This window comes from Microtus oregoni, unplaced genomic scaffold (assembly GCF_018167655.1).
Source record: "Microtus oregoni isolate MIOR12 unplaced genomic scaffold, Mior012 000005F_ref0000423, whole genome shotgun sequence".
NCBI classification, from domain to species: domain Eukaryota; kingdom Metazoa; phylum Chordata; class Mammalia; order Rodentia; family Cricetidae; genus Microtus; species Microtus oregoni.
In genome coordinates, this window is record NW_024543064.1 from 52,446,270 (window position 1) to 52,461,383 (window position 15,114).

General features: G+C 43.6%; 1 protein-coding gene across 5 annotated transcripts in view; it reads right to left on the reverse strand.

Annotated features, from left to right (window-relative positions):
- The window catches only part of Fggy (FGGY carbohydrate kinase domain containing), a 370,316-nt gene that overhangs the window by 72,598 nt on the left and 282,604 nt on the right, over positions 1 to 15,114 (reverse strand). For 3 of the 5 annotated variants that reach the window (XM_041652162.1, XM_041652160.1, XM_041652161.1), the window contains exon 14: positions 9,853 to 9,947. The exons of the other annotated variants lie outside the window; for them this stretch is intronic. In XM_041652162.1, coding sequence (XP_041508096.1) covers positions 9,853 to 9,947 — 95 coding nt within the window. The remainder of the gene's footprint in view (positions 1 to 9,852; positions 9,948 to 15,114) is intronic. 5 annotated transcript variants of the gene reach the window in all.

Below are 15,114 nucleotides of genomic sequence, written 5' to 3' on the forward strand. Positions count from 1 at the left end.
CTGGGGTTTGAATTAACCCAGAAGATAATAATATTAGTGCTTCTCTGAGTAAAGGGCAGTGTGCTGAATGGCTTTTCATTCTGAGATTTGTAGCAACTCAATAAAGTTTGTCAGTTCTCAATGGCATTAAATACTGTGTCTTACCAAGTTTGCTCACGTGGTTAGCAAGTCACAGACAGGCCATCACCTGGAATGGAGCGAGGTGGCTCCAAGGGCCACTTTCTATCTCCACATCTCTCAATTTCCTCTGACCCTGCTCATGCTGTATTCAGTTCTGTCTCCCCTCCCCCACACCTTGCAGACAGTTGCCATAATGCTACAGGGCCAGATTTCTAGCAGCTGTTACTAATATTATTACACTGAGCAAAGTAGAGAGTGATTTGTCCAGGGTTACACCTCTTCTTCTCTCTCTGCCTAGAGAGTTGGCACCCTACTCAAAGAAGAGAGCCAGAGGCTCAGGTCACAGTTTCCTAAAGGTAGTGTTCAAATGTCACCATGTTGGGAGAGCTTTCTTGCCTTAAAGACAGTAAGGACACTCCTCTGATGATCTGTTATCCCACTGTATAATTATTATAATTTAAACACAGAATGAATAACAAAGTTGTTTTGCTTTATCTTATTTTTAAATTTTTTTAAAGATTTATTAATTTATTATGTATTCAGTGTTCTGCCTGCACGTATCCCTGCAGGCCAGAAGAGGGCACCAAATCTCATTACAAATGGTTGTGAGCACATGTGGTTGCTGGGAATTGAACTCAGAACCTTTGGAAGAGCAGGCAAAGCTCTTAACCACTGAGCCATCTTTCCAGCCCCAGTTGTTTTGCTTTGTATGTATGACTAAGTCTATTCCTTAAGAGTTATGAGGCTTATGAGTTATGAGGCTATATATATATGATATGATATATATATGATATGATATATATGATATATGTATGATATATGTATGTATATATATGAGATATATATTATATATCTCACATATATATCTCATATATATATATATATATATATATATATATATATATATATATGAGAAGAACTGTAAAGCATGAGGAATTAAGAAACTCACCCCTAGTAAATGGCAGAGCCAAGGTTTGAGGCAAGCAAATGGTCTTTCTTTTTTTTTTTTTTTTTTGATTTTTCGAGACAGGGTCTCTCCGTAGCTTTTGGTTCCTGTCCTGGAATTAGCTCTTGTAGACCAGGCTGGCCTCGAACTCACAGAGATTCGCCTGCCTCTGCCTCCCGAGTGCTGGGATTAAAGGCGTGCGCCACCAACGCCCGGCTAAGCAAATGGTCTTTACTGTTACCTCAATTACGTCTTTTCCACACTGGGCTGGCACACATCCACTGCCTTCCCTCCCTAGCCTGGGAAGTGTTGTGTATGAAAAAGCTTCACCTCACTCATCCTCCACCATCTAGGCTGTTACTGTCCCGTGCCAGCTCTCCAGAGGATGGCCCTTTAAAGGCTGAAACCCAGGTCCTAGATGCATCCTTTGAGTTTTGGCCCACGTAAACACACACCTTCTCCAGGGCGGCGCTGCTGTCATCTGTCAGCCCAGCTGTCACAGGCCACTCTTCCTCCAGCCATGGAGGAGCAGAACACGCATCCTGACACCACAGGAAGGACACACGGGGAAAAGGTGCATTAATGGGCCAAAAACAAACCAGTGGAGTGATTAATTTGGCTTCGCCTTCAACATTATGTTTATCCAGGTTGATTATGTAGCACTTAGTTACTAATTTGCCCTACTTAAGCCAAGAGTGCTTTTAATTTTTAATGAGCTAGGGGAGGAAGATGCCTTTACTTAGTAAAGAGCAGATATTTTATTTCCCTGTTTGGTCTTACTCAACCAATTAATAACATTTCCAAGGATGTATATCCCCCGCATGAATTCTTTCTCCCTAGCTCCTTCGCAACATCCTTGGTTAGCCATAGAAACAGATAGCAGCTGCTTTGAAACGAATTAAATTTGTTTCCCACCTGGCTGACAGGACTGAGCAAGACTTATAAATGGTCCCGGTTTCTTACAAGTTGGGGTGTCACTGTTTGAGGAACCGTTCCTCAGTTGTTCCCTGCAGCAAGGAACACAGTCATGACTGTCACTCTAGGAAATTCCTCTTCAACTCCACTTTGTTTCCTGGGTGTTGATATTGGAAAATCTGAACTATGGTTCTTGGGCAGCCTAAGCACAGTGAAGGGTGCCGGCTTCCATGCCAGATCTAGGCTCAACTGCTAGCTCTGCCTCTGGCTACCTGTGAGGGAGGAGCAAGGGCACATGACCAATGTTTCTAACTTGAGTTGCACCTGCGAGAGGAGGTGAATAACTGAACTAAAACTCATCTAACGCGCCCTAGCTCTGTGCCTAATTCAAAGCACACAAATAAAAACATTAGGTTGAATATTTTTAGCAGATGCTACTACAGCAGGAAAACAAAAGGAGGAACATGGGAGTCTTCAATTCCTTTACCAGAAGGGTTCTCATTATCTGCAGAGCTAGGAGACTCCTGAAACGGCCCATGTTTGCAGCGTACATAACTCATTCCATAGTATAAGCCAACAAACACACTGATTCCTTCATTGAGAACATCTTGCTACGAATAAAATGTAGGCCAAACCAAAGAGGACAGTTGGTGACATATTGATTCACATCCAAGGCAACGTCCTTATCACAAATCTAAAAAAATGATTCAGGATTCAGTTACATACAGTGAGCTGAATATCAAATTCTACAAGACTGTGTTGGACATCATATATTCCTGAAGGCTCTCAGCACCCGGCTCTGCTCTTATACAGGGTGACAGGCACAGAGCACATCAAGGTCCTCTCTTGCCTTCTGACTCAGTCCAGCCAAGAGAAGAAAGGTGAACAGCACAGCTCTTTCCTTCTAGGGTCACTGTAATCAGGCAGCTGCTATACCATCTTTGATTCTGGCTTCTCACAACAGACCTTACCACAATACATGGAATAAATAGTCCCTCTTCCTAACTCTCTCAAATTATCCTAAGATGAAAGCGCACTCTGTTCTATCCATGCAGATCTTGATTAAGATAGTGACATTTCCATACACGCAAATTCTAATTTCTGGCCACTTAATTTGATAATCAGGTTTTAAATAATAGTAATGCTACTCAGCTCTAGAATAGTCACAATGATTGACGTATGCTAAGACTTAGCTTCTGACACCATTACTTTTTAGCAATTGACTTGTCCCTTAGCATCTCTGCCACTCTTTCCCCATCTGTAAGATTCTTATGATGACAGTGTAGAAAATTTCCTTGATGTATCTTCTAGGACAGTATAAAATTTTAAGTGCTAAAGATTCTTTAAAATACAATTGAAAAAAGGTGCATCATTCACGTTTCTAAGCCAATGATTCTTTCTCAGAGGTTCACTGTAGAATATCAAAGACCCCAGCAAACAACTGTAAAGATGGGTTTTCTTTTGTACAGTTCTTAAGACTGCAATCAGAACTGTCTCATAAACTTTAGTGAGACTGCATGTTACAAGAGTTTGAATCAAGCCTTTTTCCAGTAGGGATAATATATATATATATATATATATATATATATATATATATATATATATACACACACACACACACACACACATATATATATATATATATATATATATATATATGTGCTATGTGTGTTTGCATGTGTGCACTATGGGTGCCTGTATGTTCATGCTGTGTGTTCAAATGTGCAATAAGGGATCTTCTCCATTTATTATTGATTTTACTAAAGGCTTTGTCTTTCCTGATCTCAGATTACACAACCTAAGTTACTGTGGTGACTGTATGTATATGTATAACGAAAGCATGAAGCCAGCCTGGTCAATAAGAGCTAGCTCTAGGACAGGCTCCAAAGCTACAGGGAAACGCTGTCAAAATATAAAAAAACAAAAAAAAAATCCAAAAACCAAAAATCCAAAAAAAAAAAAAACTAAAAAAGCAAAGAAAGAAAGAAAGAAAAGAAAAAACACACTACTTATTCACTTCATTTTGGTTTATTCAAACAAGGACATTATGGAAGTCTGTTATTAATGATACTTTGAGAGATCATATTCATAAGCATTTGTTTTACAAAATTTTATATTTTATCTTAAATCATGTACGATATAATATAAATATATAAGCATGTGTATGTATAATATAGAGAGCAAAGGTTGCACCAGAATCAAATATTGCCTCAAACAAAATCAAGTTAAAGAATGAGGTAAACTTTATTTTTGTGATATACCTCTGTAATCCTCCTATGTTTTTTATGACCTAGTAGATACTTGACCATGGTTAATTTTATAAGAAACCTGATTCTTAAAATTTCTTAATGAAAACTGAAGGGAAAGAGCAATGCTATGGAAGAATATATTCAATAGATGAATTTTTTAAATTTTATTTTTATTTTATGTGTATGGGTATTTTGTCTGCATGTATGTCTGTGCACTACGTGCCTGCCTGGTTCCTATGAAGCCGAGAAGAGGACATTAGATCCCCTGAAACCCAAGGTACAGATATCTATCAGCCTTCAAGTGGGTGCTGGGAATCAAACTTGCTTCCTCTGCAAGAGTAGCTAGTATTGTTAACCACTTGAGCCATCTCTCCAGCCCCCATTAGACCAGATATTCTGTCTAATTCTGTCACTGTTCTAAATCTACCTTTTAGGTAAAGGCCTTGGTGTGTTTTATATCCATTTCCATAAATGGTAAACAGCAAGTAATAAAGTATGACAACATTCCTTAGCATGATTAAGGTGATCAAACAGAGCAAGCACACTTCTGTTTTAATTTCTGTCTGACATCCGATCAAGCAGTGATTTCCTAGGCACTGTACGGCCTGTGAAAGGCAGCTAAGCTGCCTACCATCTTGGAATCTATGTCCTATCCAGGAGATGGGTTGGGGTCCCTATGTAACCATCAAGGTTATACGTTGTCTTTCCCGTTCATCAGAGTATTCGTCGGCACAGTGGGCCCTGTTAACACCTACTAGGTTGTTCCTATGATACTAAGGACAGCAACAGATGGAAAGCGACAGGCCTGTGAGGGGTAGGAGAATCAGATGTTACATGTCTTTTATTCTTAAAAATAGATTTCTAATTTTGAGATAAATATTTTGACTTTTACACCCAGGGTGCTATTCTACAAACTGGATTGGAACCAAGAGACTGATAATTAATCAGAACCCAAATTTGTTTCTGTGTTTTAGAAGCAAGAGATGCTTGCATAAAGGTAAGAAAGCATTGTTAATTACCTGTGGCAATAAATTTAACATGTGTTAGAGCCAACATCACAGTCTCAATTTAATTCCTTTTGAAGCTGTTAACTATCATTCCAAAGTCTTACTGGCTTCCTGGGCAGAATCCATACTAAGAAAATTTAATCTGAAATCTGAATCTATGTAATTATAACCCAGCATCTCATATCTCCAGAAACACATACGTATGCAGTAAAGGGCAAACGTCTACTAAACATGCTGTTATCAGAAACAGATGCGAAATGAATCGGATTAGGAGACACCTGAACAAGAAAGATAAATGGAGCTTAATTCACAAGAAACATGAACCTTGAATTTTCAGATGCTATTGGTGAGTGTATAAATTGTTACTGTGTATAACAAGAGCCTAAAAATTCAGCAGAGATTTTGAGTGAACTTCTACATACCTCCACAATCTCTTTTATGGAAATAACTTAGACTATGAGCAACAACTTAGCTATAGAGATGTTAATTGCAACATTCTCTAAAACAGCCAAAACAGCCGAGGTCCAATGGAATAAATAAGGCCTATACTACAGGGGCTTCTGGTTATACTACCAGAAGAAATGGTTTACTGAATTAAAAGGTTTATTACATGTTCTTGAATGGGGGAAAAGATTATAAAACAATGTTTATTGTATGAACATATTTTACAGTTAAAATGATTTCAATTACAAACAAAAAAAGAATAGAGGCTAGGATATTAATTAGAATTGCTAAAGTAGTTTTAGATTAATACAACCAGTGTTTTTACATCTCTCTTCTTTCTCTATTGGATTTTCTAATTTTTCATCAAGAAGCTTGCATTATCAGTTTTATTTCAGAAAAAGGTTGGCAGAGTGGGGGCCAAGGCAAGCAAACTAAGACTGAATGCACCAAGAAACAGTTGGTTCCAAACTTTTAAACACCTTTGTCCTCAGCCTTTCCCAACCTCCAGAAGCTGAGATATAGCTTTACATTATGAGCTGAAAACTGGTAAATACGGTAATAGAAAGGCAAACAGGACTCAAATCACAGCAAGTTGACCCCACACGCACGCACACAAAACCAAAACAAGAAATATGTTGTATACACAACCAAAGGCTTTAAAGTGCATCACAAAGAGTTCATGAACCATGTGGCTCTAAACGAGGCAAATTTTATGCAAAGCATGCAAGGGGTAGCTTCCAACGGTCTGTGTGCAGACTGACCTAGCAGGGCACTGCTATCCTCATGGAGGGAGTCTACCCTGTGGGCACGCTATAGAAGGGGTGAGTAACTACCAGGTGTTTGTCTGGGCAAAGCAGAGGTCTGGCGGAAGCTAATGGTAGTCCAGTGCACAGGCGGTGGCTGACAGGGGCACCCCTTAGGTGGTGGGCTGAGGAGCAGCTTCCCATGGACTTGGCCATTTTCCTTACACCAGCACTCCCTTTACAATGGCTGTGGGTGCTTGTTGGGCACTGGTGACTGTCCCTTGTACTTGTTTGCCTAGGGATCTTCAATCCACGACTTTAGGGAGCTAAGCAGGGGAAGGGGAGGAGAGTTTGAGATAAATAGCACAGCTGGAACAAGCACTGTGGGACAAAACTTGCTTCTTAAGATCAAACAAATTATAGAAGGTTAATGACCTCTGCAGGAGGCCTGGAGGAAGCAGTCAATGGCAAGGCATTTTAGGTCTGTTTCTACCATTTAGTTGTTTTTTTTTTCTCCCACAACTTCCTGAAACTAGTTTCATACTTTATCTCCATCTTATACTAAGAAAAATATAATCAGATTGGCAATTTCGTGGACTCGTTTTTTTTTTTTTAATTTTCATAGTATTATACTTTGCTCTCAACGCCAAATGATGTGTTCTGTGTTTCTTGGAAATAGAGGGGATTAGTTCATAGTGCAGTGGATTAGCTGGCAATGTCATAGGTCAAGACTATGTGGATTTCACACAGAAATAAGAGGATGGATGATGCCTCCCTTCTACTCGTCCCGACACAGCTCAGCATCTGGACTTTGACACCAAGAGCAGCATACCGGTGTCCTAACTGCACAGGATTAAACTGCAGACCCACAGATAGCATTTCTGCAATGAGGGAAGATACACGCTTTAGTGGAATTGGTCTAGAAGGCTTCTTGAAGGACAGCTCACCAGGGCACTGTTCATCCTCTATTTGGGGTTCCTCTTTTAAAAAGGGAATAGCGAGAAGACTTGGAGAAGGGTAGGGAAGGGTCAGAGAAGGCGGCTGAGTCTAGAGTGGGAAAAAGAGCAGGGGTGTGAAGAAGAACCATCAGCGTATGTCATGATTTGCAGCAGCCATGGAACAGGGACACAGCCCCTCTCTAACACCTTTCCAGGAAAGCCCACCATTGTCCCTTTCTTCCAGCTGACAAAATCCTCTCAAGCTTATGGCATGCAGGCGCTTGCAATAGCTTTGAGTAAAACCACTGCTACGGCTCCACTTTCATCCACCGCTACTGGAAAAGGAAGGTGCGAACTCTACCCACTGACAATGCCATTCATGGGCTTAGCAAACTGGGACCCCTTCTCTCAAGGCACATATCAGCCCTTTTCTAACTTGCCCATCCATGTTTCCTGCAACCCATTTTTTCTAGCCTTTCCTTTACCTGAAGGAGATTGACTCTGCCGTGTCTACCAGACTCAGGCTATCTAGACAAGACCCACCATGACGGCTGCAGGAATTGAGTAGCTGGCAGGAAGCACTGAGCTTTCTTGTGAGGACGAAGCTAGGATCTTGGAGTTCTAAGATAAGATTGTGTTGAAGCTTAGGCTAAAAAGTATGAACCACAGACAGAAAGGAGGTCTGTTTCAGTTCACACCTTGCAGAGTCTAAGCTGGTCCCCAGGCCATTTGCTTTGTCTTTGAAGAAAAGAACAATGCCAAGTATAAATATTTCCAAAGCAGCTCCAGATATATCACCCCAGGGCTTCTTCTTATAAAGACTTTAAAGGTTTTGAGGCTTATTATCTCTACAATCAATCGTAACAAAGGCAATTAGTCTTGCACACTACTTTTTATTGATTAATTAATTACTCTTTGTTTTATCTGTATGTGTGGGTGCCTAGGTGAATGCATATGCACCACCTGTATGTGTGCAGGTGATCTCAGAAGCCAAGGGAGCAGTGGGCTTCCTAGTACCCTAGTCACAGATGCTCATAAGCCATCTAATGTGCTAGAAACCGAACTCAGGTTCTCTGGAAGGGCAGCAGAGTGCTTTGAACCATCGAGCTACATATCCAGCTCCATTCTTAAGCATTTTTTTAAGTAAGCACTGAAGATGACTGTGTCCAAGCAAGCACAGAGCTCAAGACTACGTGGTTTTGGTTAGAAAATGACGGCAGGTAAAGAGCCTAGGCCTTTCTCAGCCAGAGGCCCCCTTTCTAATGACAGTGTCTCTTTATTTTCAGCCTGTTTTTGAGAGGATTAAGAAACCCAAAAGATAACGACAATTCAATGATACCATCCCTGCTTAAAGGCTTCCATTAAAACACGCGCGGGTCCATGAGCAGATGTAGGTCCTTCCTGGAGCTGTTTCACAATCACTGTCACGAAAGGGGGCATATGCACCTGCCCCAGAGCGGAGAATGTTGACCGGGAAATGGGATTCTACCTCTGCAAGTTTCTAGTTTATCTACTCTTGCAGGTGTCTGGGTCTCTCTTATGGGCCATGGAAGGCTATTATAAGTATTAAGAAAGCGATCCTAAAGAATCTAGTACAGTACCTGCCACTCTAGACAGTCACAGCAAGTTGAACTTTAATTGTTGGGGTACTGGTAGAATACCCGGTTCTTAACTCTGGGACGCGTGAGCAAGGCATTAGGTTCTCTGACTTACAGCTGGTACCTGGGGGTCTGACTTGCTTCCAGCTCTTACTGCAGAGCCTGTCATCGTGGCCTCTCCCTCATACTCATTGTTTAAGATTTTGTATCATTTTACTGCTCACTCAGAGCTTTCACAGCTTTCAGCATGTACTATGTCTTTTGTGATTTCACAGCAGGAAGAGCCTGTCTCTTCCCAGAAACTAGTGTGCTTCCTCTTTTTGAAAATGAGAATTATGCAATTTATCATGCTTTCTTTTTTTGTCTTGGCTGCCAGGAAGCTCAGAGCAAAATTGTGTACTCAATCATCACCAGAAAATTGTTTCTGGGTTCCTATACTTTGTTCCTTATTTTTACTTTTAATTCTTTTATTTTTTTTAAACAAACACTTTCTTCTGTGTTTCCTGTTGATAGAGGCATTGACAATATTTGGAAAGTGATGCAGTTCAAATAAGCAAATTAAACTCTAAAGTACACATGAAAGATCAATATTTTGAGCATTACCTGTTTCACTTGGTCAAAGAAAAATGGCCAAGGGGAAACTGAGGCTCAATAATTTAGGAGCACTGTTAGCAGAGCAGAGCAAAGCAGGACAACTCATATGGACAGAGGTGAAGTAAAAGGGAGCAGCAGGAACTACGTCAAAGGCTGCCAGTACCTGCCATTCTCTGGCTGCAACCTATCATTTCTTAATTCTATCCTGTGTCTGTTTTGCAAGTTGTACGCTTCTGTCAAGAGGACAGACAGCCTCAGACTGGGGAGGGACCAGAGCCGCCCATGCATCCGAACATACCTGCACAGATGTGAAGTCCCCAGAGGCACAGGCACCCAGAATAGCAGCACCCACGAGGACAGACTCCACCTCTTGTGACAGGATCACAGGCATGCCTGCACAGGACAATGTCACACCCTGGTGAGTGAGCAGGACCAGGGTTGCGTGGAGCCAGCAAGCACCTCCAGAAGCAAAACACCTGATGTCAAAGCAGCAATACTTTTATCTCCCTCAAGCCCTCAGTGATTTTGGATATTTGGTTCAGAGGATTTCTCTGCCTTGTGCCTACTGGTGCACTGGCCAAGAGCTTCAAGGTGGCCAATCACATATATCAACTTGTGAGACCTTGACACCCAGGTCTCTGGCTTCTGGCAGCTCTATTTGGTATTATTTAGGTTCATCCCTCTACTCTATTACATGCTTTGTTGGGCCCAGGAGAGGCTGAAATGGATCAGGCTGTGCCCTGTTATTCACGTCTCCAATCAATGACCAGTACGGGCATGGGAAGGCTGGTTCTCTACCTCACATGTGCACATTGCCAGGACTTCTTACCTCCCCAAGAAGTCCTAGTCCTTGGACAGTCTGACATGACCCTCTACTAGCTTCTAGCTTCTCTTTTCCTCCCATCACATGGACCTATCTCTCTTGCATCTTCTTGGGTAGGTTTTAGGGCCCTTCCGGATACCCGTGTAACTGCCTTTCTCCATGGCACAAACACAAACTGAGTCTTTCTTGGTCATTGCATTTAAAACAGCGAGGCATCTTCACCAGTGCTCACTGGCCCCTGGATTTCCCCCTTCACTTTTCTACCATGGATTTCTCTTCTTAGGCTGTCTTATCCTTTGTCCGGTAAAACAGACACTACACAAGCCTAGGCCAGTAGTTCTCAACCTTCCTAATGCTGCGACCCTTTAATACAGTTTCTCGTGCTATGGTGACCTCCAGTCATTGCAGCTTCATAACTATAATTCTGCTACTGTTATGAATCATAATGTAAACATTTTTTGGAGATAGAGGGTTATCAAAGGGGTCATGACCACAGGTTGAGAACCTCTGGACATTCCGTCTACTACCATGTCTCTGACATTTAGAGCAGGACCCAGATCACGGTAACTAAAGGACGGAAGGATGAGTCTCTGGGCTAATGGCTGACACAGTGGACATGAGACTGAAACAGGCATTTGAAGGTAAGCAGAGCAAAAAGAAACCAGGTACAGGACAAGTCCCCAAGGTTGAAGGTCCATTTGGACCCAGTGTTCTGGATCTTAAGATGATTTACACATCAGCATCTTCACTAACTTCATGGTGGGATCCTAAGCTAGGGTCCCCACCTCTCTGCTCTTCGGTTTCCTTATCTGAAAGATTTGGTTAAAATTCCCTCTACTTTCACAGGATTTTCTAGCCAAGAGATGACAGTAAATGCCACAGAAGAAAGTTCTATGGCAGAAAGTTTCTGGTAGACAAAGGCTGCAGCTCTCTTCCTGCCTCTCCCAGGGAGGCATACTTGTTAGCATACCTACCTCCCCAGGTCAGGTCAGCTTCCCCCATCCCCCCCCCCCCCACAGTCTGGAGGCAGAATCCCGCAGACAGCTCAGAGGACTTGAAGAATTAGAACAGCAGGCCGGCAGCCTCTGGCTGTGCCACTAAGCCCTCAGGTGGTGTGACTGTTCTGGGAGAAGCTCAGGCCTGGCTTCTTCCCTGCTTCCTTTCCTCTGGGGTCCCTCACAATCGCTGTAACTCTTTCAGCCCCGGTTATCTCAGGTTCCAAACAGGGACAGGATCTACTGCACAGGTGTACTGGGTGGGTTAGTGACACGCACTTATTTCCTGGTCTGTGTGCAGCCCTGCAGACATGGTGGCTTCAACTGTTAGACGCAGCATTGATGGCAAGTAAAGGTTCTGTCTGAATTTCGTGGGAGCTGGGTCGTAGAACTGTGGTGAAAGACAAGAACAGGTCTCATCTGCCGTCCTGAGGGGACAAAATAGTCCTGGCGGCTCAGCCGGAAAGCATACTTCATGTCTGTGTGACTCTGATGTCACCCAGGCCTCCTACCGACCTAAAACTTTTTTAGATAATAGCCTTCCAAGCAACCTTTATCTTCAGCTCCTCTGCAATAGATCCATGACTTCTCTATTTTTGAGTGGAAACGAAGGAGCCCCAGGCTGCTTCCTTGGACAGTAGAGGCATGGAGATGCGTGCGCGCGCGCGCGCACACACACACACACACACACACACACACACACACACCCCTCATTAGCTCTCAGGTTATAGTTCAGCAAACATACTTTGGAGCTGGACTGCCAGAGTGACTTCTGGCTTCCATGCTGACACAGCTGTGCAATATTAGACAGGTTATTTAACCTCTCCATGCCTCCCTTTTCTCATTTGCAAACTGCCCTCTGGCTAAGTCTGGACTAAGTTCCTATCTCAGGCTGGTGGCTCCAGATCCTCACGCTTAAGCCTAGAGAAAGAAAATAGGTTAGCAGCTGTAGGAGTCTCTCTGGTTGCCTAGGTTTCCTATACCTCTTGGCAGGGCTTCCCTTCCCTGCCAGGCCCTGTCACCTCTGGTCTGTACTCTCCTCTCCTACACAATGGTCAGAAGACTACAGAGGCTTCCCTGGTTGGTAATGGACCTCGTGATGCCATCCTGTTCTTTGCATTCTGACGCCAAGTTTAGCACTTGACAGCCTGGGTACCCAGGGAGTGCTTATGAGTGAAAAAAAAATGAAAAAATGAATGAACTAATGGTGAGACAGGAAGAAGAAGATGCTAGAGAAACTGCCAGCACTGAAGAGGCATAATTTAGAAGACAGGACATTTAGTCACAAGTCTGCAGGAAGATCTACAGTTACTTAGTACATAGAAACATTTTTTTCTTTCTTTTTGAAATCACAGTTAAGCCAATGGCCAGGGTACAGGAAGTGCTTGCATGCCCATGTCATATCCCTAGCTGGTGCAGTCCATATTCCTTGATGGTATGAGGGCTGCTTTTCCTAACCTGGACAAAACTGATTATAAAGTTTTAAGCTGTCTTTTTCTCCACATGTCCTCTCCTTTTGGGCCTGGGGCTACCTGTAGGAAAGAATTAAAGCAGCAGGCTGGGATCACTCACTGGGAACTAGGCAAAAGCCTGGAATCTCCAACTCCTGAGCATCCAATCTTCAGAATGATCTCCATGAGGGAGATAACAACATTGCTGGTGTTTTTGGAAGAGGGACTCCAGGCTCCCACAAGTAGAGTGCCTTCTCCCGGGTCAGACAGCGGGCCTGCAGCTCTTTCCACTCCTCCGCTCTGCATTTTCCCACCCGTGTTTCTGAAAATTTCATACCAGACTTGTGCCTTGTTCTAAACTGTTCTGCACAAGGAAAGTGGAGACATTACAGGGCTTAAGGATACCAAGGACCTCCTCACCTTTCTGTCAGCCTCTCTTTACAGAAAAGATTCCAATGCTCTCCTTTCTCTGAGCCCTGGGTGAAGGCAGGAAGAGGGAGGCTTTGCCTGGAATGCGAGCTATTTTATCGGATGCATTAATGAGTTTAACAGAAGCCGAAGCATTTGGAGGCAGATGCACTTTGCCATCCTTTGTCACTCATGAGTAGAGGAATTTTCGGCAAAGAAAAGGTCTCTTTGTCTACAACTGGAACCAGCCAGCAGTTAGAGACAAAGGATCCAATTGCAATCTGAACCCAAACAACCATTAACAGCCTCCCATTCACCAGCCCAGAGGACAGAGTTCCCAAGGCAGAGCTTGTGGCGAAGTGGCTCTTCCTGGCTTTGACTTAGGGACACAGGACTAGAGGAAGACACATTTTCACAAAGGATGGAGCTTTCGTGCCCAGGCTATGCCCAGGTCATATCTGGCTACCCTGCTCAGCTACCCTTTTTCCCATTCCCTGGACTAAAGCTGCTCCATCCAGGCAGGATGGAGGCTTTGGCTAACTGCAGGCTAAACAGTTGAAAATCACAGCACACCGCAGATCTGTGCCTTATCTGAACCACCCAGCCAATCCGGCTTGTGCTTCTGTCTACTTCACTCTTCACGGTTTACTTGGGCAAGGTTTTACAAACCCTGGAAGAGGGCAGGCATCATCGAAGAGTAACAAAGGGAAGGAAGGTCCAGAAACCCGGGTCAACAGGAGAATCACAATCTGGTTCGGTTTCTACCTGACCGTCTGATTTAGGGAAGTCAATTGAACTTACTCCCCTGTCCTCTGTTTGCTTGGCTGCATTGCAGTCTACTTTCTAATACAGCAGTTAGTGGGAGTGATTGAAGTGTGATTCCCACCAACACGCGAGGCACTTGGCTAAGGCGAGCAAAGTCCATGCATCCCAACATCCTAGCTTTACTCTTAATACTACATGCTGCCTGGAGCCTCAGCCTACCCATTCCTAAGGTAGACACAGTACTCTATTCAATTTCATCTATCTGATGTGCAGGGATCAACTGAGCCTGTCTCCTGGATAAAGATCACGTATGTAGGAATCTGCACGGCCTGGAGCAGAAAAGGAGATCTGATGAGATAGTTTGAGCCGAGACACCAACTTGCTTGCTGTGTAAAGAACACAGTGGTTGGGGTCATGAGGAATGGAGGCCAGGGTAAGGTGAGCTCATGTCAGTCAGGAATGGAAGCTCCAGACAATGCCATGCTCCCCCTTCCCCCCCCCCCCCCCTCGCCCTGTCCTATGCTTGTACTTGGTACCTAAGTACCCAGCAATAGGAACTGGAAGAAGAGCTAGTCCCCAGGAGACACTTGGGAAGAAGATGAGAACGGTGACAGTATTGGCTCAGATAGACGGGAGTCTAGATCAGCCTGTGTGCACTGGCAGGTATGTAATTCTTTTAGCCACCCATAAGGCTGCACTTCTGGGTCCTAAAGCAGGCGCATGTACCCCTTGTGTGTGCATGCGTAGATCACCTGACATCATCAGCATCTGACATGCTCATGCAAAAGCCCCTGTACGCAGGCATAGCGTTGCCTGTCATCAGTGTCTGACGTAGGCATATCTTTCCCCTTGTGCACATGTGCTAGGAAGCCTTTAAAAGCCAGATGCGCCATCTTTACTCTCTCTCTTTCTTTCCACACCGTTTCCTCGGGACCCGTGAGCACAATCTCTTACAATAAACTCCTAAGTGGGTTCGCTTGCATCTCATGTCTTTTTCTCATTTCCGCCGGACATTCTCAAGGTGTCCTCTCAGAGATCCTTTCCTTCTCAGACCACTCTGCCACTATTCCCAAGCTTCATGCCTATCACAAGATACACAGTGTATGACTTTAAGATGA